A 27662-nucleotide genomic window follows, 5' to 3' on the forward strand; every position below is an offset into this window, starting at 1 on the left:
AATACCCATGACTCGGATATTTGAGCGCTTGAGGTTGTCTGATATCTCTCTCAGATTTTCTTCCATGTCCTTGATTCTTTTTTCTTTCTTTTTGTCTGCTTGTGTTATTTCAAACAGCCCATCTTCAAGTTCAGAGGTTCTCTCTTCAACTTCGACAAGCCTGCTGGTTAAACTCTCCATTGTGTTTTTTATTTCGCTGAATAACTTCTTCAGTTCAGCAAGTTCTGCTACATTTTTTTTCAGGACATTGATTTCCTTGTATATTTCCTCTTTCAGATCCTGTATACTTTTCCTCATTTCATCATGATGTCTAGCTGAGTTTTCTTGTATCTCATTCAGTTTCCTTAGAATTATCACTCGAAATTCCTTGTCAGTTATTTCAAGGGCTTCTTGTTCTATAGGATCTAGAGTATGAGATTTATTAACTTTTGGTGGTGTACTTTCTTGATTTTTTGTATTTCTGGTGTCTTTTTTTTGGTGTTTATTCATTGTGGCAGGGGGTTTCACAGTCCACCGGTTTGAGACTAATGACTAACTAGGATGTTGCTGTGGTTGCCAATTTGGTATGGCTCCCGCCGTGACTGCTCAGTTGGCCTCTAGTGTCTTGTGTGTGTGGTTGCCTCGGGTCTTGGGCTTCTCCGGGGATCCACCTTTCTGGTCAGCTTGTACTCTGCTGGGCTGGTGGATCACGTACCACAGGGTGTGTGATCTCTGTTGAGCTTTCACTTTCTGTACAGGACTTCTCCCCGTTCCGTGTGCTCTGGCCCAGGCTGTTAGATCGTGCAGTGGCGACCCCACCGGGTGTATGGTTTCTGTCGAGTCTCCGCCTCCCTGGCCGCACGTCTCCCCCCTCTGTGCACACTGTGCTGGGCTGGGGTGTGTCTTCTGCACCCCTCGTCTATCAGCTGGGCCTTCAAGACCCTGCTCAGCACCGCCTCGCCCAGGAAGTCTACCAGGTTTCTGCTAGGCACAGACGACCGGTCTCTCTGGGTGCCTTTGTAGCACTGTGTAGATCTTTCTCGGGTCTTGTTCACCTTTGTATCCCCCCGGTATAAACCGAGTCTAGTGCCCACCTGCAGCCTGCTCTCCGGCAGGTTCAAGCGGACCTGGGAACTCTCCTACCACACTATTCCCAACCAGAAATTCGTTAGGCTTTTTTCCAAACTGGTGGTCGCAGAGATGGTATCTGCCTCCCAGTAACAGGAAGTTTACCGGGGCCGGAGTCCAGGGTGTGGTGGAGTGACAGTCGGCCCGCCCGTACTTCCTAGCCCTCCCAACACTGGTCGGGATGCCCCACACCCCCAGCCCCGCCAGAGAACCGCGGAGGGAGTGGGAGAGGAGGCCGGCCCGCAGGGTCCGGAAAGCCCCGCGCCAGGCCAAGCAAATGGGCTCAGTGATGGCCGAGCAGGGCGGAGCTGCCCGCACCTGGGAAAATGGAGGCAGCACCGTGGCAGTGAGTGGCCTGGTGGTGCAGGCGGGAGCCGCGTGGGCATCCACCCCCCGAACAGAGCTGTGCCAGGGATCACTCACAGTGCTGTGCCAGGTCGGGCGCTCGCTCTGTCTCTGGTTTGTTGCCTTCCGTGTTCTCGGCGCTGCCGCCTCGGGCGCTCCCAGGAATCTTCTTTAATGCCGGCCTGAAACCTCGAATCCTGAATAGGGCAGCTGGCCGCCTTCAGTGCGGCCCCAGCCTCCGGGATCCTGGCTGCATCCACAGCAGCCCTGGCGCCGTGTTCCCTGTTTCAAGACTCGCTTTTGCAGCTAAGAATCAGTTCTTTTCCTGCTCCACACTTCAAAGCTGTTGCCTGTAAATGAGGCAGCCTCTCCTGCCGGGGGCAAAGTGGCGTTGAGCCCCCACGACCGGCCAGCAGCAGCAGTCCTCCCTTAAGAGATGGCCAGAGGAAGGCCCACAAGTTTCCCGGCTGCCTGAGGCCCAGTGGCTGCCTTTTCCACCTCAGCTAGTCCGGGCCAGCCGCCGCAGCCGCCGCCATCTTGAAACTCCTCAGGGAGATTGTTTAGATTTGTGTGTAGGTCAGGATGAACACACTTCCATGCATAATCATCCTGAATGGGCAGCCAGTCTACTCATCTAACTTCTGAACATGGCACTGCCACTAGCGTACTCTGAAGAGGGGCATGCGCTTCGTGACTGTCCCATGGAACTTTCTGCTATAATGGAAATGTTCTGTATCTGAGCTGTTCAATTAGGAAGACACAGCCATATGTGGCCACTGAGGACTTGAAAGATGACTAGTGCTACTAAGAAACTAAATTTTAAATTCCACACAATTTTAATTAATTTAAATTTAAATAGCCACGTGGAGCTGGTGGTTACCATACTGGACGGTGCAGCCCTAGCCTGCCCTAGTCCACTCTTCGATTGTATCCCTGGCTGACATCACCAATTGACATAACCCATCTGGCCCCAGAAATGAAGTGAGTTGGGACCCCTGGACCTCACCATATGAGTGCTACACTGGCTTTAATTTAAGATAGTATGCTTTATTCATGCTACAGTGACACACTTTTATTCCTATTTGCTACGAAGTTTTCCCTTCTTTTAAAAAATATGAATTAGACGCTGGGTTATTAGCTAATGCTTTATTTGCACAAGTAAGGTTATTTTATGTTTCTAAATGGGCTTTATTATGTTAACAGTTTTTTAAAATGAAGGAACCCATGTCAAAGATTTATTTAACTCATTAGTGAGGGAACCAGCAGGATGGCAAAGCGGAAGTATTTATAATCAGTGAAATAAAATGCTTAATGTCCTATAGGGCAACAAAACTGTGACCTTTGGAGGTTATCTCTTCTACTGGACAAATGATTTGCAATGTATCCATCTATAAGTTAACATCTGCCTTCGGAGAGTCTAACCTCTAATAGAAATACTCAGTCGTAGGCACATTTCACTAGAACAGGTATTGGCAAACTATGGTTCATTTCATACTGGTGGGCCAAATCTAGCCCATCGCCTGTTAACAGAGTTCTTAATATCAAATTTTCCTCTTTAAGACATGGTAGAAGATTCTTTCGATGCCCTATTGCATTATGTTTACTAGTATTTACTTTAAGATTGTTGTAACAATATGTATATGTGAAGTTGGGCTATAGAATTCCTTTCATGTGCTCTCTTTGTCAGAGTTTGGAATCAGGGTTGTATTAGCAACACAAATTGAATTATGCCTGGGCTACTTTGCTCCCCATATTATACTTTGTCTTTTATTGTTCTAACTCATTCTATCTTGCATAGTGCTTGACACAGAATAGGAGACCAATGACTCTGTTGCTGTAAAATGTAGCACACTACCTGTCAGAATGTAGAGGGACATTTATGCTGACAGGAAGGTTAAACTTGACATCAAGATTATGATCTAATAGTTTTTGAAAACATGAAATATTTTTGCTTATTTCCTCTAGACTCAATAAAAATTTAAAGGAAATGTAACTTTTTCTAGCATCTGCTATTTTTTGTTATCCATGCTATCATTTAAATTAATTATAGCCAATTTTAAAAGTACAGTATATGGTAATGACTTTTTGGGATATTACCTCTTCTTCTTCTTGCTCTTCTTCCTCTTCTCCTTCCTCTTCTACTTTTCCTTCTTTTTGGGCTTCTTTCTTCCTTTTCCTACGACTCTCAATGACTTCAGGATCCCACTGATCTCTAGTGTATATGTATCCCGTACTACTGTGCTGTCTTTGCCCGGAAACTCTTTGGCATAAATCATAGTCAGTGCACTAAGAAACAACATTATTAAAACACTTAAAACATTTGAATATGCCTTTAATTCCTATTCATATATTAGGTGATACATTAAACCAAAAAATTCCTTAAAAACTTGAGCAAACGTAATATTGTGACTGGCATTTTGCATCAGATTTCACTACATGCCAAGAGAGGCACGGACACAACTTTCATTCTGTGCCAACATTTTTATTTGTCCAAAATTAATATATGGGAGGAAGTATCAGAAGTTTTCACATGAAGAAAGAGGTTAGAAGAAAAGTAGAAAGAATAGAGAAACAGAATAGAAGATCCATTTAGTTTGCAAAGGTACAGGAGGATTCTATACGATTACTATGAAAAGAATAAAAATGAAGAAAAATGGGGGCAAAATCTACATATTTCCAACAAAAATTTTTGTGTATTTGCAATATTTACTATTATTTACAGTTTTATTGGTCAAGTATTTCATAAAATTCCAGTCATGAATGGGACCTGAAAGATCATCTATTCTAGCCTAACTTTAAAATTTCCTAAATGAGAAAACTGAGTCCAGATAGTAAAAAAAGCCAAAACCAAAGTCTATACGTAATTTTCTTATTTCAAAGTGCTTTCACATGTGCAATTTTACTTAATTCTCAAACTAACCCTGTAAGATAAGTAATTTAACACTTTGATTAAAGCCTTTTTGCAGATCAGAGAAGTACAGTTCTGGCAGGTTAAGAGACTGGCCTCAGATTACAATGTCATACAATGGAGGAACTCCAACTTGGAATGAGGCCATCTAATCCACAGTCCATGCTCTGTGGGCACGTTAATTAATAACGATGGTTTGGGGATGTAAATCCTGCTCTGAATATTTTTCAGTATTAAAAAACTTCTGGATAATATTCTATGGCAGTGGTTCTCATTAAGGTGTAACTGTATATGACTCATCTGGAAAGCTTGCTAAGTAGATTTCTGCTCCTCTTTGAAATTTATTAAGTTCAGAGCAAGGCTTAGACACTTTCACAAGCATCCTCAGTGATTCTGATGCTGACAGTTCATGTACCACACTTTGAGAAACAAAGGAAACAAGGAACTTTGGAACCTTCCTTGCTCATTTTCTGATTTCTTTATGCCACCTCTACATGGAGAAGAGATGGGTATTTATTGAGGCAAGACTTTTATTTAGGCTTTCTAATTTTTCACGAAAAGGTTTTCAATCCATTCAGGTAATTTTAAAAATGTGTGTATTTACAACCCAGGATACCCACATTCTGGGTCCTTGACAAAAACTATCACCTTCAGCTGTCTCCTGTTTTCATTTGCAGGAAGTGATTGATAAGACAGTGAGTCTAGAGGATGTTTCTCAGAGCAATGGTCCTCAAACTCTAGCAGGCATCAGGGTCATCTGGAGGGCTTTGCTACACCAAGAGCTGGGCACCACCCCCACAGTTTCTGGTTCTTAGTTCTGGACTGGCGCCTGAGAATTTGCATTTCTAACAAGCTTCTGGGTGCTGCTGATGCTATTGACTCTGTGACTGCACTCTGAGAACTCCTGCTCTAGTAGATTGCTGGCCCTTGCCCATTTTTTGTAGGAATACCCCTTTAGCATATGATGAAAGCCATAGGCTTTTGCTTCAGAAAAATGCACATACACATAAAATTTTGCATGTAATTTCAGGAGGCTCATGGATGCTTAGAGATTCACGGATTCCAGACTAAGTACTTCTGCTCTAGAAAACCCAGGCTTATCTCCAAATAAGGCCAAGCCACCAGAAAAGGGTGTGTTTCACTGACTTGTGTCTCACTTAGACCCTCTGATTACCCTCTGGTAACCCTGTGGAAACTGCCACAGGACACTCACTATCCCTCTTACGATACAAATGGGGTTACAGACTTCATTCACTACATTAAGCAGTCTCTTCTATTAGGACCTATGTAAGATATTTCCAGTGAGAGTTGTTTTTCCTGAGGAATGGCTTGTCTTCCCACGGACAATGTGAATTTTACAACTGGTCACATTTTCCCTTTTTTATTTTGGCTCATCAAACCAAATTGACTGATTGATTGATTGGTGTGTGTGTGTGTGTGTGTGTGTGTGTGTGTGTGTGTCTATACATCTGAGTTTTAAGTCAGTTAAATAAATGAGGCAAGGACAATAACGTGTATGGTAATGAAACTTGGTTGGTATGGGCTGAATGGTTTCCCCCAAATTCATATATTAAAGTCCTAACCCCAGTCCTCCAGAATGTAGGACTGTATTTGGAGACAGGGTCTTTGAAGAGGTAATTAAGTTAAGATGAAGTCATTAGGGTGGGCCCTAATTCAACAGAACTTGTGGTCTTAGGCTATGGTCTGAATATTTGTGTCCTCCCCAGATTCAATGTTGAAATCCTCATTCTTAAGGGGATCATATTAGGGTGTGATTAGGAATTTAGTGATATGGGATTAGTGCCCTTATATAAGGGACCCCAAAGAGCTCTCTCACTCCACCATGTGAGGACACACAGCAAGAAGGCACCATTATGACCCACATTTAATAAGCATTTGGGGCCTTTCAGTCTGTGTATCTGTGTGCTCTCTTTCCACCAGCCTTAATTTCCTATTTGATGTATTTTAGACTTTATATTTGGTTTCAGTACGTTGTTTGAGATCCTCTCTTCTCTCCATTGTGCACAGTTCACATGAATGACATTTTCAAGTTTACTTGGGACTTTGATAGGCCATGGCCATGAGCTATGGCCGGGCTGCAAATGCTATCACGTTCAGCACTGCAAAGGCCACCTCCCTCTCAGAGCTGACCCTGACACTCCACTGGGTCCCAACACGTGAGCTGAGAATCAGCTAATTTATTTTGAGCTGTCATTAACCCTTTGGGGAGCCAGGCAGGCTAGGAATACAAAAGCTTATCATTCATTTTCACATTGTAAGTAGACATCACCTTTCTGGATTCTTATCACCACCCCATGAGGCAGCTATTAGCATTTCTGTAAAGAGGAAATTGAGCCTTCTAAATCTGATTTGCCTAATTCTAACAGTTAATAAAGGAGAGAATTGGGCACAGAACTCAGCCTTGACTCTTAACCAATGTAGTAGTGTTCTTTAACATTCATACATCAAAGTCATTTTGTCTGTTCTTTCATTTTCTTTAATTGGTACACTTATCAGGTGTCATTAGGCACCGGTTCCTACCTTCAAGTGTGACAGTTGAGGAGGAAAATGGACAATGAAGAAGAGAGAGAAAGACAGAGAGGTGTATGGAGGAGTGGTTGTCTGGGGAAAGTCCTGAAGAGATGATACTGGAACTAACTATCAAAGGATGGCTGTGATTAAGCCTGGTGAAGAGGCAAGAAAGTGTTTCATGTAGATAGTGCTTAAGGTCCAAAAGCACAGAAATATAAGAAAATATAACTCAACCCCTGTGATTGATGCATAAATTACTTAGTAGTTCCATAACTACTCCAAAATTTGGAAAACATTCCTCAAATGTTTTCAAATAGAATTCTATCAAATAGAAGGTTTACTATACTAGAAAAACAACTGATATTCTTACCTTAATATTGATTATAATATCAGGTTTCAATTTTAAGTTTTTGAGTAATTGTATTTGCTGCAAAGTAGTCATGGCATCCTGTGAAAGTGATGGTATTTCAGTGATAATATAACCTGTAGAGGAAAGTATAATTTTGAAAGTTTTATAATATTATCAATATACAAGAGCATGGTTTTATTATTATTACTTTATAAAATATCATCTATTTATTGAAGAATATTAATTCAAGTCATAAAGTCACCTGTCAACATTTTTTAATTAACAGTTAAGGTTATTGCCACATGAGGTGTAACTGTGAATAATGTTTTTTCTGATAATAAAAAGAAATCATTGGGCTAGGAGAAGACACCTTTAAAAATTTCAAAACAAATTATTTTAGACAGATAACATGCCTATGGAAGGAAATTCCACGCTAGTAATTCTTTTAACTCGTGTTAGGAACGCTCATATGATGAGTAAAGGTTTATTATAGGGATTACACAGCATATTATTTTCTTTCTTAAATTAATGTTTCATAATATAATAGAATATATATGTATATGGTGTTTATGTGTGTTATAGAGAGTAATAAAACACCCATGTACCCACCATGCAGTTTAAGAAACAGAACATTATCAATATGATTTTAGCTTAGCATATCTATTGGCTTTTATTTTAACAAAGCAGACCAACAACCATCATGATAATCCAAAATTTAATTAAATGCTTAGGCACATGCTAAATTCTAAGCTTTTTTCAAATACATTACTTTGTGCTATGTGTTTGACACTATCCAGAGAAGCAATCCTAGGTATTTTAACTTCAAAAGACAGAAAGGGAGACATTGGTTTTGGATATATGAGCTACAGTCATGATTCCCTTTTGTCTTGCTATTATCCTTAGTTTCCAACTTGGCTCATCTATGTGCTGTGTTGCGATATTTGAAATAGTGTGGTGTCCCAAAGCATCCACCCTATTTAAGGCTCTTTAAATGAGTCCAGCACACCCCTGCCAGAATGTAGCTACTGCATGCATTGGCACCATCACAGGGACCGGATAACACCCTCTCTGCTTGCCTCCTCCTGTTGTTCCTAAATTTTGCTTTCCTGGTTCCACACTCCCCTCATGTGGTTTGGCATCTTCGCTGTTGTTGTTAATCTACCCCCTACTTGATTATCAACCTTATTTGAATTTGTTTTCAAGACTTTGCCCAGTCCCTCAAGGATGTGATGGCTGGCATTTAGCCCTGGTCTGACACATTGTGATAGTGGGTGCTGTGGTGAAAGGGACCGCACAGCCTAGCCCCAGATGGAATTCAACCCTTGCTCAACTCACTTCTCCTGATTGGACCATTGCAGAGACTAGTCTGTCTCCAGAGTCCTTGACCTCCCCTTCTCAGCAACAGTGGATTACAAAATACCTCCCTCCCATTCCACATGCTGGCAACACTACGCAACATCATCTGTTAAGCCCAAGTGGATCACAGAGAGATGCTCTGGTTTCCTGTGCTCTCCAACACCCTGCATGTGGCTACAACCACTGCCACTGCCTGGAGAGCTAGTAGGCATTCCAAGTCCTACTATTTGCAGAAATACTGAACCTCAGGGGTTCACGTGTATCTGAATGAATTTCATTCTTGATCTCTTTCCTGGTGTAAGCAACAGAAGAATGAGTTGTTTCCATGGGATATGGCTTTCTCCAATAGGCCAATATTTGGATCTGAATGTTCTGAGCAATGGATTTTGAGGCTCTACTCATTGAGCAGTGTTTGGTATCATCACATCCAAACCCCTACAGGTGTATCTATGGGAGGAGGTGTGGAATAGACAGTTATGTTTTCTTATTTATTTAAATATATTTTCTTTTTTTATTGAAATGAAATTGATTATACATATTTGTGGGGTACAAAGTTGAGTATCAATACCTGTGTACAATGTGTGATGAGCAAGTCAGGATAATTATCCTATTCATCACTACAAAACATAATCATGTCTTTGTGTTGAGAATATTCAGTCTCCTCTCTTCTATTCATTTGATGGCATGCAGTAAATTATTGTTGGTTATAGATGCCTAGCTCAACTGTACATCAATAGAGCTTATTTTTCTTAACTAGCTGTTTTGTGTCCCTTAACCCATTTCTTGGTATAGTTTGTCAGTGTCAGCACTAAAACAAACAAAAACAAAACTTCTGGGATATAGATTCGTATTGCTTTGAATCTACAGGCCAATTTGTGGAGAATTTACATCTTTACAATATTGAGTCTTCTAGTCCAAGAGCAAAGAATCTCTCTCCTTTGGGATTTGGGCCTTTATTAATGATTTAAAATAAGATTTTATAATTTTCTCCATAAGATCTTCAGCAATTTTTATAAAATTTGTTCTTTGAGAATTTATATTTTTGATACTAATTAAAATATTCTAAAATTATATATTCTGTTTGTTGCTAGTGCATAGAAATTCAACTTTATATATTTATATTTAAATCCAGCAGACTTGCTCAACTCTTTTTTTTAATTGAAAAATAATTGATTAAACATATTTGTGGGGCACAGAGTTGAATATCAATACCTGTGCACAATGTATGATGATCAAATCAGGATAATTAACATGTTCATCATTACAAAATGTAATCATTCTTTGTGTCCATTAACCAATTTCTCTCTAGCCCCCCTCACCCTCGCCCTTTCCTACCTCTAGTAACTACAGCTCTATTCTCTTTTTATGAAAGACAGTTATGTTATTTAAGTTTGTCCCACCATGGCAGATGTAGAGTGGAATAACCTAGTCCTCTAGACCCAATCTGGGAAGATCTCAGGGGGACACTGCTTAGTAAACAGAACAGAGCTGCCAAGCATACTATCAACTTCCTGAATCCCCGAGACATGTGCAAGTATGGAAGCACAGACAGGGAACTCCCCTTCCCTTCCCCATATCTTCTTGAGACTGTTACAAAGTCCTCCCACCTCTCCCCCCATGCTGGAGGTGGAGGAATGGTGACCCCTGTGCCAGTTCTCCTTGCTGGGAGGCTCTGCACATGCTTTCATAGCAGAGCAGGCACTTTGTAGGCAACTGTCCAGCCTGCATGACCCCAACCAGTAGAAAAAAGACTGTCTAGGGGAATTCAACAGGTCCAGGCCAATACCATTACTTTGCCCCCATTTCTTGGCAAAGTGGGAAGGAGAAAACATTCCCTATTTCCATAAAACTGAATACGGCAGGCTAAGGCTTTCAGTTTGAAGTGATGAGAGATTCAGAGACATCAGGTAGCTTTGTGTCCAGCCAGCCCTGCTACCCATCTGACCTCAGGCCAGACTGACATGAGTGGACACATTGATGACCAATGACTTGCAAGACCATGTACCATGTGATACACCTGGAGCAGGGAGTGCCCAGACTGTGGCTGTCCATCATTCACTGGGGACAATGAGTTTTTCTAGGATTTGGAAGCAGGATGCAGAGAGGAGCTTTTCAAGATGCCCAGGCATTGCCTCTACCTTTTTCTCTCTGGTGAGGATGTAGTTCTCAGAAGCTGATTTTGGTTAAAGGCCAACATTGATGATGGGTTGTGAATAAAAAGATTATAATTAAAGATTATGTCGGTTCTTTTAATTGGCAATGGAAGCTCCAAGTATAAACGGACTCTGATACAGAAAAAAATTTAGATTAAATTTGGCAATACTCTACTGTGCAGTATCCCTAGCAGCATACATCTGTATAGGGGTTTTGGAGTCACCAATTATCCAACCTCAACCAGCCCTTGACTCAAGTTTGTAGCCGGGTTTTGAAAACCCTTCACTTCCAATTTCACCTCTACCTTCTACTTGACTATTGGGTACAACTAAACATCAGAATGAGAATCCTTACTGAGAATTTAAGCACAGACTTTTGAACTGTGTTTAGCAGAGTGCGAGGTTCCAGAAAAAAATTCCTTTGGGGATGCTACAGGCTGGGTGAGGGGAGACTGGGCAGAAGGGGCTTTGGGTCCTATCTCCACTGCAGCCTTTAACTTGGCCCAGTTGTGCATGCCTAGAACATGGTAATGCAAGCAAATGGGGATAGTGTGGCCCTCAGTCTCAAGAAATGGTTTATATCACCTTTCCTCTGCTAGCTCCTGGGACAAGCACCAGTGCACAGGAAGTACTGTGGACAGAGGAACACACGAAATGATACCAGGCGATGCAATCAGCCAAATCCAAAATGTGGATAACTCTCCAAGACAAATAACCAGTTTCTTCAACAAAGAAGACACGAGGAGATGGAAAGAGGTAGGGGAAACTTACGGATTAAAAGAGACTTGAGACACACCAATTCATTGCAATATGTGAAACTTGGTTGGATCCCCCTTAAAAAAAAACAAACCCAAAACACGACAACTAAAAAAATATCTATGAGGCAATTAGTGAAATATGACACAGACTGGTTAGTAGTTGATATCAAGGAGTTATTATTTAAGGTGTGATAATGATAATGTGATAATAGGTTTGAGTCCTTATCTTTTAGAGATACATACCAAAAAATTTACAGATAAACTGATACGAGTTACCTTCAAAATAAAACAGATTAGGAGGGGGAGTAGGCAGAGGTATAGATAAAATAAGATTAGACGAAAATTGTCACGGTTGAAGCTGGGTGACAGACTCATGCGGTGGGGGATCTTTATATTAATCTTGGTACTTTCTTTGAATTGTTTCCTAATACAAATTTTTTTTTTATAAATCTATTATATATTATAAATAACATATTTTAATGCAAAATAATGTGCATATTTAAAAACAAAAATAATAAGAAGAATGTCATGGTATTACACATTTGCAAATCTCTACACATTTCCTCTTCTTTTTTCTTTTTTTTCAAGATGAGGTGTTTTTTTTTTTAATATTATTTTGTCAATATACATTGTGGATGATTATTGCTCCCCATCACCAAAACCTCCCTCCCTCCTCCCTCCCCCCCCGCCACCAATGTCCACTCTGTTTGCTTGTCGTCTCAACTTCAAGTAATTGTGGTTGTTATATCTTCTTCCCCCCGCCAGCCCGGTTGTTGTTGTGTGTGTGTGTGTGTGTGTGTGTGTGTGTGTGTGTGTGTGAATTTATATATTAATTTTTAGCTCCCACCAATAAGTGAGAACATGTGGTATTTCTCTTTCTATGCCTGACTTGTTTCACTTAATATAATTCTCTCAAGGTCCATCCATGTTGTTGCAAATGGCAGTATTTCATTCGTTTTTATAGCTGAGTAGTATTCCATTGTGTAGATATACCACATTTTCCATATCCACTCATCTGATGATGGACATTTCGGCTGGTTCCAACTCTTGGCTATTGTAAAGAGTGCTGCAATGAACATGGGGGAACAGGTATACCTTCGACTTGATGATTTCCATACCTCTGGGTATATTCCCAGCAATGGGATAGCTGGGTCGTATGGTAGATCTATCTGCAATTGTTTGAGGAACCTCCATACCATTTTCCATAGAGGCTGCACCATTTTGCAGTCCCACCAACAATGTATGAGAGTTCCTTTTTCTCCACAACCTCGCCAGCATTTATCGTTCAGAGTCTTTTGGATTTTAGCCATCCTAACTGGGGTTAGATGGTATCTCAGTGTGGTTTTGATTTGCATTTTCCGGATGCTGAGTGATGTTGAGCATTTTTTCATATGTCTGTTGGCCATTTGTATATCTTCCTTAGAGAAATGCCTACTTAGCTCTTTTGCCCATTTTTTAATTGGGTTGCTTGTTTTTTTCTTGTAAAGTTGTTTGAGTTCCTTATATATTCTGGATATTAATCCTTTGTCTGATGTATATATTGCAAATATTTTCTCCCACCCTGTTGGTTGTCTTTTAACTCTGTTAATTGTTTCTTTTGCTGTGAAGAAGCTTTATAGTTTGATATAATCCCATTTGTTTATTTTTCCTTTGGTTTCCTGTGCTATTGGGGTCATATTCATGAAGTCTGTGTCCAGTCCTATTTCCTGAAGTGTTACTCCTATGCTTTCTTTAAGAAATTGTATTGTTTCAGGGTGTATATTTAAATCTTTAATCCATTTTGAGATGATTTTAGTACATGGTGCGAAGTATGGGTCTAGTTTCATTCTCCTGCATATGGATATCCAGTTATTCCAGCACCATTTGCTGAAGAGGCAGTCCCTTCGCCAGTGAATAGGCTTGGTGCCTTTGTCAAAGATCAGATGGCAGTAAGTGTGTGGGTTGATTTCTGGATTCTCTATTCTATTCCATTGATCAATGTGTCCGTTTTTATGCCAGTACCATACTGTTTTGGTTATTATAGCTTTGTAGTATAGCTTAAAGTCAGGTAGTATTATGCCTCCAGCTTTATTTTTTTTGCTCAGCATTGCTTTGGCTATGCGTGATCTTTTATTATTCCATATAAATGTCTGGATAGTTCTTTCCATTTCTGAGAAAAATGTCATTGGAATTTTGATGGGGATTGCATTGAATTTGTATATCACTTTGGGTAGTATAGACATTTTCACTATGTTGATTCTTCCAATCCAAGAGCATGGGATATCTTTCCATCTTCTTGTATCCTCTCTAATTTCTCTCAGCAGTGGTTTGTAGTTCTCATTATAGAGATTTTTCACATGCTTGGTTTACTCAATTCCTAAGTATTTTATTTTTTTGGTGGCTATTGTAAATGGGCAGGCTTTCTTGAATTCTCGTTCTGCACGTTCACTGTTGGAGAAAAGAAATGCTACTGATTTTTGTGTGTTGATTTTGTATCCTGCTACTGTCCTGAAATCATTTATCAATTCCAGCAGTTTTTTTGTAGAGGTTTTAGGCTGTTCGATATATAGGATCATGTCATCTGCAAACAGGGACAGTTTGACTTCATCTTTTCCAATCTGGATGCCCTTTATTTCCTTCTCTTCTCTGATTGCTCTGGCTAGTACTTCCAACACTGTGTTGAATAGGAGTGGTGAGAGTGGGCATCCTTGTCTAGTTCCTGTTCTTAAAGGAAAAGCTTTCAGCTTTTCCCCATTCAGGATGATATTGGCAGTGGGTTTGTCATATATGGCTTTAATTATGTTGAGATACTTTCCCTCTATACCTAACTTATAGAGGGTCTTTGTCAAGAATGAGTGCTGAATTTTATCAAATGCTTTTTTCAGCATCTATAGAGATGATCATGTGGTCCTTGTGTTTGAGTTTATTAATATGGTGTATCACATTTATTGATTTGCGTATGTTGAACCAACCTTGCATCCCTGGGATGAATCCCACTTGATCGTGGTGAATAATTTTACGTATGTGTTCCTGTATTCTGTTTGCTAGTATTTTAGTGAGGATTTTTGCATCTATATTCATCAAGGATATCGGCCTGTAGCTTTCTTTTTTGGTTATATCTTTACCTGGTTTTGGTATCAGGATGATGTTTGCTTCATAGAATGAGTTTGGGAGATTTGCGTCTGTTTCGATCTTTTGGAATAGTTTGTAAAGAATTGGTGTCAATTCCTCTTTGAATGTTTGGTAAAATTCTGCTGTGAATCCATCTGGTCCTGGGCTTTTCTTTGTTAGGAGCCTTCTGATAACAGCTTCAATCTCCTTTATTGTTATTGGTCTGTTCAAATTTTCTACATGTTCATGGTTCAGTTTTGGGAGCTTGTGTGTGTCCAGAAATTTATCCATTTCCTCCAGATTTTCAAATTTGTTGGTGTATAGTTGTTTATAGTAGTCTCGAATGATTCCTTGTATTTCAGATGAATCAGTTGTAATATCGCCTTTTTCATTTCTAATTTTTGTTATTTGAGTCTTCTCTCTTCTTTTTTTTGTTAGCCATGCTAATGGTTTGTCAATTTTATTTATCTTTTCAAAAAACCAACTTTTTGATTCATTGATCTTTTGAATTGTTTTTTGGTTTTCAATTTCATTCAGTTCTGCTCTGATCTTAATGATTTCTTTCCGTCTGCTAACTTTAGGTTTGGATTGTTCTTGTTTTTCTAGTTCTTTAAGGTGAAGTGTTAGGTTGTTCACTTGCCATCTTTCCATTCTTCTGAGGTGAGCATTTAATGCAATAAATTTCCCCCTTAATACTGCTTTTGCAGTATCCCACAGGTTTTGGTATGGTGTATCATTATTTTCATTAGTTTCAATAAATTTTTTGATTTCCTGCTTGATTTCTTCTTGGACCCATATGTCATTAAGTAGAATGCTGTTTAATTTCCATGTGTTTGTATAGTTTCCAGAGTTTCGTTTGTTATTAATTTCTAGTTTTAATCCATTGTGGCCTGAGAAGATACATGGGATAATTCCAATTTTTTTGAATTTATTGAGACTTGATTTGTGACCTAATATGTGATCTATCCTGGAGAATGATCCATGTGCTTATGAGAAGAATGAATATTCTGAGGTTTTGGATGGAATGTTCTGTAGATATCTGCCAATTCCAATTGGTCTAGAGTATTGTTTAGATCTTGTGTTTCTCTACTGATTCTTTGCCTAGATGATCTGTCTAATATTGACAGTGGGGTGTTCAGGTCCCCTGCTATAATGGTATTAGTGTCTATTTCCTTCTTTAGATCTAATAGATTTTGTTTTATAAATCTGGCTGCTCCGAAATTGGGTACGTACATATTTATGATTGTTATGTCTTCTTGATGGATCAGTCCTTTTATCATTAAGTAGTGTCCCTCATTGTCTCTTTTTATGGTTTTTAGTTTAAAGTCTATTTTGTCAGATATAAGAATAGCTACTCCAGCTCGTTTTTCTTTTCTGTTTGCATGGTAAATCTTTTTCCATCCTTTCACTCTTAGTCTATGTGAATCTTTATGGCTGAGGTGGGTCTCTTGTAGGCAGCATAGAGTTGGGTCCTCCTTTTTGATCCAGTCAGCCAGTCTGTGTCTTTTGATTGGGGAATTTAAGCCTTTTACATTAAGAGTTGTTATTAAAAGGTGTTGATTTGTTCCTAGCATTTTATTAGTTGTTTGGTTGTCTTAGGTGTCTTTTGTTACTTGCTTTCTGATTTACTGTTTGGTTTCTGTGTTTGTTGGTTCCTTAGGTTGTAGATAGCGTTTTTGTTTGTTTGATTTCCCTTCATGAATGCCATTTTTATTATACTAGTAGGTTTTGATTTTTCTTGGGTTTTTATGGCAGTGGTAGCTATTTTTCAGGAACCAAACCCAGTACTCCCTTGAGGATTTCTTGTAAGGGTGGTCGTGTGGTAGTGAACTCCCGCAGTTTTTGTTTGTCTGAGAAATATACCATTTGCCCTTCATTTCAGAAGGATAGCCTTGCAGGGTATAGTATTCTTGGCTGGCAATCTTTGTCTTTTAGTATTTTGAATATATCATCCCATTCCTTTCTAGCTTTTAGGGTTTGTGATGAAAAGTCTGATGTTAGCCTGAATGTTGCTCCCTTATAGGTGATTTGACGCTTCTCTCTTTCAGCTTTTAAGATCCTCTCTTTGTCTCTGAGTTTTGCCAATTTGACTATAACATGTCTTGGAGAAGGCCTTTTTGGGTTGAATACATTTGGAGATCATTGAGCTTCCTGGATCTGAAGATCTGTGATTTTTCCTATACCTGGGAAGTTTTCTGCCACTATTTTGCTGAATATGTTTTCAACGCAATCTCCGTTTTCCTCCCCTTCTGGAATACCCATGACTCAGATATTTGAGCGCTTAAGGTTGTCTGATATCTCTCTCAGATTTTCTTCAGTGTCTTTGATTCTTTTTTCTTTCTTTTTGTCTGCTTGTGTTATTTCAAAGAGCCCATCTTCAAGTTCAGAGGTTCTCTCTTCAACTTCGACAAGCCTGCTAGTTAAACTCTCCGTTGTGTTTTTTATTTCGCTGAATAACTTCTTCAGTTCAGGAAGTTCTGCTACATTTTTTTTCAGGACATTGATTTCCTTGTACATTTCCTCTTTCAGATCCTGTATACTTTTCCTCATTTCATCATGATTTCTAGCTGAGTTTTCTTGTATCTCATTCAGTTTCCTTGGAATTATCACTCGAAATTCCTTGTCTGTCATTTCAAGGGCTTCTTGTTCTATAGGATCTAGAGTTTGAGATTTATTAACTTTTGGTGGTGTACTTTCTTGATTTTTTGTATTTCTGGTATCTTTTTTTTGATGTTTATTCATTGTGGCAGGGGGTTTCACAGTCCACCAGTTTGAGACTATTGACTAACTAAGATGTTGCTGTGGTTGCCAATTTGGTATGGCTACCTCCATAACTGCTCAGTTGGCCTCTAGTGCCTTGTGTGTATGGTTGCCTCAGGTCTTGGGCCTCTCCGGGGAGCCACCTCTCTGGTCAGCTTGGACTCTGCTGGGCTGCTGGATCACGGGGTGGTACCGCAGGGTGTGTGATCTCTGATGAGCTTTCACTTCCTGTGCAGGACTTCTCCCTGTTCCGTGCGCTCTGGCCCGGGCTGTTGGATCATGCAGTGGCGACCCCACAGGGTGTGTGGTTTCTGTCGAGTCTCCGCCTCCCTAGCAGGACAACTCCCCGCTCTGTGTGCACTGGGCTGGGCTGGGACGTGTCTTCTGCAACCCTCATCTATCAGCTGGGCCTTCAAGACCCTGCTCAGCACCGCCTCGCCCAGGACGTCTACCAGGTTTCTGGTAGGTGCAGATGACTGGTCGCTCTGGGTGCCTTTGTAGCACTGTGTAGATCTTTCTCGGGACTTATCACCTTCCTTCTGGTATCGCGGTTATTTGTGTACTTGTCTTATCTCCTACACCAGAGCGTGAGCTCCTCGGGGGAGGAGCCCACAGCACACGGTTCACCTTTGTATCCCCCCCCGGCATGGACGGACCGAGTCCGGTGCCCACCTGCAGTCAGCTCTCCGGCAGGTTCAAGCGAACTTGGGAATTCTCCAACCACACTATTCGTAACCAGAAATCAGTTAGGCGTTTTCCGAGCTGGTGGCTGCAGAGATGGTATCTGCCTCCCAGTAACAGGAAGTTTACTGGGGGCCGGAGCCCAGGGTGCAGTGGAGTGACAGTCAGCCCAGCCCGTACTTCCTTGCCCTCCTGATGCTGGCCAGGGACGCCCCACGCCACCAGCCCCACCAGAGAACTGCAGAGGGAGTGAGAGAGGAGGCCGGCCCACAGGCCCCGGGAAGCCCCACGCCGGGGCAAGCAAGTCGGAAGGCTCAGTGAGGAGCCGAGCTGGGTGAGGAGGACAGGCTTGGCTGAGCCGGGCCGGAGCTGCCACCACCTGAGAAAATGGAGGCAGCCCCGGGGGCGGTGCGTGGCCCGGTGAGGCAGGTGGGAGCCGGGCGGGCGTCTGCCCACCAAGCAGGGCCGGGCCGGGGGTCACTCACAGGGCTGTGCCGGGTCAGGCAGCTCCCTCTCTTCCTCTGCTTTGTCGCTGTCCCTGTTCTCGGCCGTCACTGCCTCGGGCTGCTCAGTCAGTCCTGCGGCGTGGCTCGGGCACTCCCAGGAATCTTCTTTTATGCTGGCCTGAAACCTCGAATCATGAATAGGGCAGCTGGCCGCCTTCAGTGCGGCCCCGGCCTCCGGGATCCTGGCTGCATCAACCGCAGCCCCGGCACCATGTTCTCTGTTTAGAGACTCGCTTTTGCAGCTAAGAGACAGTTCTTTTCCTGCTCCATACTTCAAAGCTGTTGCCTGTAAATGAGGCAGCCTCTCCTGCCAAGGGCAAAGTGGCGGTCAGCCCCCATGACCGGCCACCAGCAGTGGTCCTCCCTTAAGAGATGGCAAGAGGAAGGTCCACAAGTTTCCCGGCTGCCTAAGGCCCAGTGGCTGCCTTTTCCACCTCAGCTACTCCGCGCCAACCACAGCAGCCACCGGTATCTTAGCCTCCTTGGCTGTTTCTCCACATTTCCTCTTCTTATCAGGACACTGGTCCGATTCAATTAGGGCCCACCCTAACAGCCTCATTTTAATTTAATCATCTCTTTAAATACTTTATTCCAAATACAGTCATTTTCTGAGGGACTGGGAGTTAGGGCTTCAATATATGAGTTTTGAGGAAAATAATTCAGCCCATAACAATCCTAATACAAATTTTAAAAGGTTATGAACACTGTGAATGGCACGACTGAATAAATTTCTTTTTCCATGTTCTTTTGTTTCTTTTTTCCTTTTGCCAATACTTATAACTTATGCCATATTTTATGTAGCCATGTAAACCACTCAATTTTTCATGAGGTAAGTGAGGTAAAGTATAAGCCAATAGTTATTTACTTACCTACCTATATACATGCTTTGGTTTCAATTCCCATGCTTTTTGAGGTCGTTTATTGACCTAATTTAGAATTCTGTGATTGTTTTTTTTACTGCTTTAACCTCCAACATTCTGGTTCTTTTTGCCAAATCCATCCTCTTTATCACTGATGAATAGATAAATAGATAGATATAGATAGATAGTTCACAGACAAACTGTACTTATCTATCTATACTATCATGTATTTATATTTATATTATAATGTATTTTTAATACATGTATTATGTAATATATACACATATGCATTTTATGTAATCTATTTATGATATATCGAGATCTGTCTATATTTGAGTATATTCATTCTATATATCATCTATACATATCATCTGTGTAGAGACATATCTTTTTATCTATGGATAGAAACCATATAGATATAGTTTGCACTGACAATCCTGCTTTTGCTGCTTTCATTATTGATTTACTTTGGCAGGCATGGTTTTTATTTTACTGCACTTTATTTTTACCCCTGTATTCTTAATAGTTGCAATGTCCTCTCTTAACTTATTGAGAATATAAAGCAGCTTTCTAAATTTTTCTTCTTTCATTCAATAAATCAATTTTTGGTGAGTGATTTTCTCTCAAGCTTATTTTTTAAAAATTTTTATTAATTATTATTATCATATTGATTATTACAAATCATGATTTTTCTTTATGCCATTTATCCAACCTATCACTCCACAAACCCTGTCCCTCCCTACCCCATCTCTAGTATCCTTAGGTTTGTTCTCTCCTCTTGAAAGTTCAACATATTGTTGTCGGTTTTTTTTTCTTTCTTTCCTTCTCTTTCTTTCTCTCTCTCTTTCTTTCCTTCCTTCCTTCCTTCTTTCTTAGCACCCAGTTATGAGTGAGAACATGCAGTATTTTTCTTTCCTTGTCTGGCTTATTTCACTTAACATAGTTTTCTCTAAGTACATCCATGTTGCTGTGAATGGCAGAATTTCATTCTTTTTTATGGCTGAGTAGTATTCCATTGTGTATATATACCACATTTTCCTTATCCATCATCTGTCAATGAACACTTAGGTTGGTTCCATATTTTGGCTATTGTAAATAGAGCTGCAATGAACATGGGAGTACAGGTATCCCTTCGACATGACGATTTCCATTCCTTTGGATATATAACTAGTAGTGGGATTGCTGGATCATATGGCAGTTCTATCTGTAGTTGTTTGAGGAACCTCCATACTGTTTTCCATAATGGCTGTGCTAATTTATCGTCCCACCAAAAGTGTAGAAAATTCCCTTTGCCCGCATCCTTGCCAACATTTGTTATTCTAGGTCTTTTTAATAATGCCCAGTCTAATTGGAGTGAGATGATATCTCAGTGTGGTTTTGATTTGCATTTCTCTGATGACTAGTGATGCTGAGCATTTTTTCATGTACCTGTTGGCCATTTGTATGTCTTCCTTTGAAAGATTTTTATTCTTCTTTTCTTTTTTTCTAGTCATTCTGAGCTTCAGTGGTCTTTGTCTGGAGAAATTAGATCCAACAGCATCCATTTGAGTACAGGGAGACTTTCTGGTCCAGAGTTAGAGGACACACTGGATGAACAGGATGAAGTCTGCCAATATGTAGAGCCAGAGGGCAAGCTGGTGCTATTCCAGTTCCTACTCCTGCCTTATAAGTGTGTATTAATGCAGAGAAACTTAACCATTGACAGGACTTAGTGATAAAACTCAAGGTGAATGGGGAAGCAGTCAGCAGAGGCTAACAACACTGCAAGATGGACAACAGCAGGTTTTTGATACTTTTATTGGATAGCATAATGCTAAATAAGATTGGGTCATATAAACTTTTTTTTTTTTTAACAAATGTAGAATCTGGAGAATAAAAACAAATAAACAATCAAATAAAACCATCTGAGCTGCTCAACTAAATACAAAAACTGAGATTTCTGTGCTGAGGCAAAAGAAAAAGCAAACCCAGAAACTATCTGTGTCTCAGATAAAGCACAAGTTATAAGTCTGCTTTGCTGGCTGTAGATATATGAGAGTAAACATACCAAAGTGAGATACTTCTGGGGAGTTGAGCTTCTCCAACATTAGCTTTGTGACCAATTCATCTGGAATGCTATGACCGCTGATCAGCATTGACTGCAACTAAGAACAAGCATAAATATTGTGCATTACTGTATAATATATCTGTGATATGTAGCTCTTGCTGTTATCACAATAACTTTGAAATTTAGATTCACTTACCATAACGCCTGATTCAGTTTCGGCAGCAATCTGTTCTTCCAAAATTGGTAATGCTAAAACATTAATATTAGCATAAACTAGTATTAGGTTTGCCAAAATAAGAAACACATTTGAATCTCTTGTAACTGGCAGCAAAGATTAATCACTTTAGAATTTACAAAGCACATTTATGCACATTATGTCATTTAAGCCTAACCAAAGTAGAGGCAACAGAACATATTCCATAGAGAACTTGTCTCTGTCATGCATAGCTAAAGAATCTTGGGGGAGCTAACTTCCTAAATGTCTCTATGCCTTGGATGCATATGCCCTGTGTAGTATATAAGAGAATGTGAGGATGAAATGAGGTGGCATATATGAAAGTGACTTGTAAATTGTAAAGTATTGTACACAATATACACTAGTAGTATTAGTCCCAATAATTTTATAACCGTACAGTTACATCCAGAGCCCATTAATTTGGCACACTGATTATGTAAAGGAAAAGTATGCATCAACAAATGTTAAAATGGATAAACACTGATTAGAAAGAAGGGTCCTAAGGCTGAAATTCCAATGATTTGTTTCCTTTTTTAAGAGGAAATGTACCATCCCTTGATGGAAGACATTCTGGGATAGGTGTGACCTAGAGGGGGATCCAGGAGCTTAATTATGTCACTATCTGTTAATAATCTAGGAAATGTTTGGTATTCTTTAAGATTTCCTAGAAGTGAAATTTTTTGATCAAAGACAGAGGAAAATTTTAAAGATTTTTAAATTTTGTGTGTGTGTGTATGCTATGAATTACCAAATTGTTCTCCCCCCAAATTGGACCAGATCACAAGTTTACTAACAGCATGTGGAATGCCTATTTCATAACATCCTTGCCAATAATGATTGTGGTAATCTTAAAGATTCACTGCTAATTTGATAGGCAAATATGGATCAGTGTTATTTTAATTAACAATCCTTCGAATAACAGTAAGATTAAACTCTTTTTCTCATATTGTCTATTTTTATTTCTACTTTTATGTATTGCCTATTCATTATTTTCCTTATTTTTCTATTATGACAAAAACAGTTTTCTGATTAAAAGAATATTTATATATAAAGATATCAACCCATTGTCTTATATATTGCAAATAATGCAAGCAAATTTGTAAATACAAAAATAAAATTTATCACTGAAGGTAATTAAGGTCTGAAAAATGTTCCCAAGAAAAGCTATGAGAGTTCCTTCCCTTCTCATCTTTCATAAGATAGCTAAAAGATACATACCCCAAATAGTTCTAAATTATGGAATTAGAGAATTAAGGGGCAGTAGAATGTAGTCAAGGACATTATACAAATCCTCCTAAATTCTATGAACAAAGCTAGGACTAACAGAAGGGCAACACATGATTGGACTGATGGTATTATAAAGATAATATTCACTGGGTTGATAGATGGACAGAGGTATAATAAAGCAAATAACAACAAAATGTTCATCATAGAATCTAGATGGTGAGTAGATGGGTATAAGGAAGTTCATTGTATAATTCTTCCCATTTTATGCATATTTGAAAGTTTTTGTAATAAAATATGAGGGGTGAAAAAGATAAAATTTACCTTCAACACGAATACATTTCCAAGCCTGTGTTATCTGACGGGCTAATGTTGTCTTCCCAACCCCCTTAAAAAGAGAAATGTATTTAAAACCCAATAGAACAGTCATTTACTAGTGGAACAGATTTACCAATTTTTAAATATTCTATTGATGGTTACTACTACATCAATGTTAAAAAGTAAATTTTTTCCCATAAAAAAATGAAGAGTAGACCCTGGATATTTATAGCTTCATTTTTCTTTACTAATTCTTGCATATGCCACACCTCCTGAAGTCATTTAAATAAAATGTTTAAAATTAAGAACATAGCCCTGAAATCAGAAAGCTGTATCATTATGGTATTATACTCTTTTGATTGTCAAATTTTATAATTTTGATTACAAATTATTATGATTATATTGAGGTTCATCATTTTATTTCCTTCCTAAAGCTTATAATCACAAATGTTTTGACAGATTCTCACTTAGTAATTTAAGAGCAAAAAAACCCCCAAAAAACAAGAAAAATAAGAAAAACTTATCAACTGACATCTTTGGAAAGTATATTTTAAAGATAAAAGGTCACTTTCATGAAGTAACATTGCATCTGGTTGCTTTCAAAACTGTATTATGTTGTCTTTTAAAGCTGCATTATGTTTTTTGAAAAAAAATGAAAGATGATGGAACCATTTCTTGATACCTGTCCCAGGGTCCATATAAAATTAAGTTAAGGATGGGATCCAGTCTTAATCTCTGCTGTTCTGGAGAGGCCCTTTAATTAACCAGCTCAGGCCCTCTAATGGTAATTACCAATTAGCTCAGTGGCTGAAAATAGCCGTTATCTAGAGATCCTTACTAGAACTGTCTAGAAAGGCAAACTATCTTACAACAGCCATTTTGGTTTCTTCCTGTTATGTGGAATGACAATGCATAGGTCCTCTAACACACTGTAGGTAAAGGCTGAGGCACATTGTCTCCCAGTATCTTCAGGTATTACTAGAAGAATCTTCCAGCTCATCTCAAAGGTAGTGTCCTTCCTTCACATATCTAGAGCAGTGCAATAAATTTCAAATAAAATTTTATGCAGATGCTCCTCAACTTACGATGCAAGTTGAAAATATCATGTCAAAAATGCATTAAATACCCTAATAAAACCATCTGTAAGTCAACAAATCATAAGTGGAACTATCGTAAATCCAGATGCTCTTCAACCTACGATAGGGTTCTGTTTAATAAACCCATTTTAAAGTCAAAAAAAATGTAAGTTAAACCATCATAAGACCAGGGCTATGTGTATACAAATCAAGTCTGAATAACATTGGATCACATACTACTAACAATTGTCATGGTGCAGTGTTTTAATTTCCTCATAATATAAAAACAAACAAATACAATCTAGGTTACTTTTCAATTATAATGTATAAGAAGAGAGAACGTTATGAATTTATAACCAATATTATATCAGATTTTAAGTCATACAATGAAAATGTATCAGACACTCGAAAAATTAGCACACCATGTGGTTTTCATTCTTAAATGGCAACGTATAAGACTGTGATTTTTAAAGTAAAATATTATATTAAATAATAAGTTAGAAGAGATAACTTACTGGTTTCCCAAATACAGCAAAGCAAACAGGTTTGGACAATAAAAAATTTTTTTCAGTTTCATCTTCGTCGAATATATCTGCAAAAGGATGCTCTTCTGTCTTCTCATGAGAAGTCATAATACAAAATACTGCAATAAGAAAGAGTAAGGTTGTGAAAGTACCTAATTTGATTGAAGCAGACAGGCTAGAAAAAGCTGGAATATCCTGTGAATTTACCTAGTCCAGAAGCCATTCCACACCACGAAACACATGGATTTTGTAAGTAATTGCAAATAAATTACACTCATCTATTAAAACAATAATAAGCTCTTAGTTTGAGACAAAAACAAAACCCAACTATGTGCTGTGTAAAAGAGACTCAAACAAAGTGTTTCCAAAAGACTAAATTAAGGAAAAAGTATACATATACATGCAAAAATACACACATAAATGTTATTAAGTATATATTATATTAAAAATCAAATTAAAGTTAAATATGTTGAACACACAAGATACAGAGAAACTGGATCCCTCATACATTGCTGGTGGGACTATAAAATGGTACAGTCACTCTGGAAAACAGTTTGGCAGTTTCTTTGAAAACTAAACAAGCAATGACCATATGACCTAGTGATTGCACTCTTTTTCATTTATCCCAGAAAAAGGAAAATTTATGTTCACACAAAAACTTATACATGAATGTTTATAGCAGATTTATTCATAATAGCCTCAAACTGGAAACAACCCAGATGTTTCTCAACAGGTGAATTGTTAAACAAACTGTGGTACATCCATACCATGACATACAACAGTGATAAAAAAAAGAATAAACTACTGATATACACAACAATCTGGATCAATCTCCAGAGGATTATGTAGAGCCAAAATAAATAAATAAATAAATAAAAAGTAAATCCCAAAGGTTACATATTGTCTGATTACATTTACATAATATTCTTGAAATGACAAAAGCATAGAAACAGAGAACAAATTAGTGGTTGCTATGGATTAAGAAAGGGGTAGAGTGGGAGGGAAGTGGGTATGAATGTATAAGGGTAACATGTAGGATCCTTGTGGTGATGGAAATGTGCTGTATCTTGATTGTATCAGTGTCAATGTCCTGGCTATAATATTGCAGCATAGTTTTGCAAGATATTATCATGAGGGAAAGTAAGTAAAGGGCGTATAGTATCCCTTTGTATTATTTCTTACAACTGCATGTAAGTCTACAATTACCTCAAAGTGAAAAGTTTAACTAAAAATATTACCTAGCCTGATATGTGTACGAATATACACATATATGCTTAGTGTTCTTAGTGAAATAAAATAGAGGCTTGAAAATATAAATAAGGTAAAAAAGACTATAAAAATGACTGAGCGGATTTGAAAAAGATCCAGGTAGATGTATACAAATGAAAAATACAGAAATGAATAATAAAAATTCAAGCAGTGCATAAACAACAAATGATATAGTTAAAGAGAGAAGAAATGAACTGGAAGTCAGGTGTTGAGAAATTATCCAGTATGACATAGAAAGACCGAAAGTAGGAAAACATTAAAAAGAGACTAAGAGACATCATTAAAACAATAAAAAGTTCTAACAGTTCAAGAAGGAGATAAAAGAGACAAAAAGCAAGACAGATTGAAAGAGACAGTGACTAAGAATTTTCCAGAATTGCTGATAAAAGTAATCCTTGGATTCAGGAAGCAGAACATATCATGAAACAGGATAAATGAAAATAAAGCCATACAAAGAAACAAAATGGTAAATCTGCAGAATATCACAGATTAAGATATTTTCTTTAAAAGCAGACCTGGAAGAAAAAAATAGAGTACCCCTAAAGGAATGGCAATTAAACTGATAGCTGACATTGGAAGCAACGCTGAGTTGAGAGAAAAATATTTTTCAAGTTAGAATTGTATACTCAGGGAAAATATGTCTCAAGAATAAGGGCAAAAAAATACTTTCAGACAAGCAGAAACTAGGAGCTCATTGCCAGCAGATTCTCACTCTAGGAGATTCGAAAGAATCTATTTCAGGCAGAGAGAAAATAATCCCTTCCAGTAGGTCTAGGACACAAGAAAAAAAAAGCGAGCCAAGTTATTGATAAACAAATCTAAACAAACATTGACTATATGAAACAAAAATAATGTCCAGTTTTTGAGCTTAAAAAAGAAAACTAAGAACAAGAATAATGGGAAATGATAGCATATACATTGGGAGGAGGGAATAGGAGTTAAAGCATTCTAAAGCCCTTGCATTTTCCAGAGGAGTGCAAAGATATTGGTTAACAGAAGACTTTATTAAGTGTGCATGCTAGTACCTAGGTAATGACATCGAACAGACATAGATAGTATAATATTCAAACAAATAGAAAGAAAAAAATGAAATGAGTGAAAGGGGGAAATAATCTTAGGTGAGAGAGACAAAAAAGAGAAATTTTTAAAATGGGACAAATGAGAGTAAAATAAGATGATAGAAATAAATTCAAATAGATCAGTATTGTCAATAACTCTAGTTAAAAGACAAATGTTGACAAGCTGGATTTTAAAAATCAAGATCTTTTCATAGGCATGTTCTACCGGTTCCTGTTGTTACAGCATAGCCAGGTCCTGCAGCTCTGCAAGTGAATTATATCTTTCTTCCTGTAAAATACCTCCCCAGTTGGGCTGGGCTGATGCTTCACTCCAGTTATTGCTCTAGAAGTTATGAGGGAAGCTGACAGCAGATCTTGTGGAGGGCAAGCCATGTCTCGTGAGGCACCTGCCTCAGGGTGGGGAATGTAGACTGGATAAAAGTTTACTGATATGTGGGCTCTCTCCCATGATTCATGGTTTAACAACCTGGCAAAGACACCAGGAG

General features: G+C 38.8%; 1 protein-coding gene across 1 annotated transcript in view; it reads right to left on the reverse strand.

Annotated features, from left to right (window-relative positions):
* AK9 (adenylate kinase 9) overlaps window positions 1-27662 on the reverse strand; it is a 144099-nt gene that overhangs the window by 111374 nt on the left and 5063 nt on the right. The window contains exons 2-7 of the mRNA XM_063096676.1: window positions 24821-24948; window positions 23236-23299; window positions 21649-21701; window positions 21453-21549; window positions 7263-7375; window positions 3550-3738 (exon numbers count right to left, since the gene is read on the reverse strand). Coding sequence (XP_062952746.1) covers window positions 3550-3738; window positions 7263-7375; window positions 21453-21549; window positions 21649-21701; window positions 23236-23299; window positions 24821-24937 — 633 coding nt within the window. The 5' untranslated portion in view covers window positions 24938-24948. The remainder of the gene's footprint in view (window positions 1-3549; window positions 3739-7262; window positions 7376-21452; window positions 21550-21648; window positions 21702-23235; window positions 23300-24820; window positions 24949-27662) is intronic.

Source organism: Cynocephalus volans, chromosome 5 (assembly GCF_027409185.1).
Source record: "Cynocephalus volans isolate mCynVol1 chromosome 5, mCynVol1.pri, whole genome shotgun sequence".
In the NCBI taxonomy this organism is placed as follows: Eukaryota; Metazoa; Chordata; class Mammalia; order Dermoptera; family Cynocephalidae; genus Cynocephalus; species Cynocephalus volans.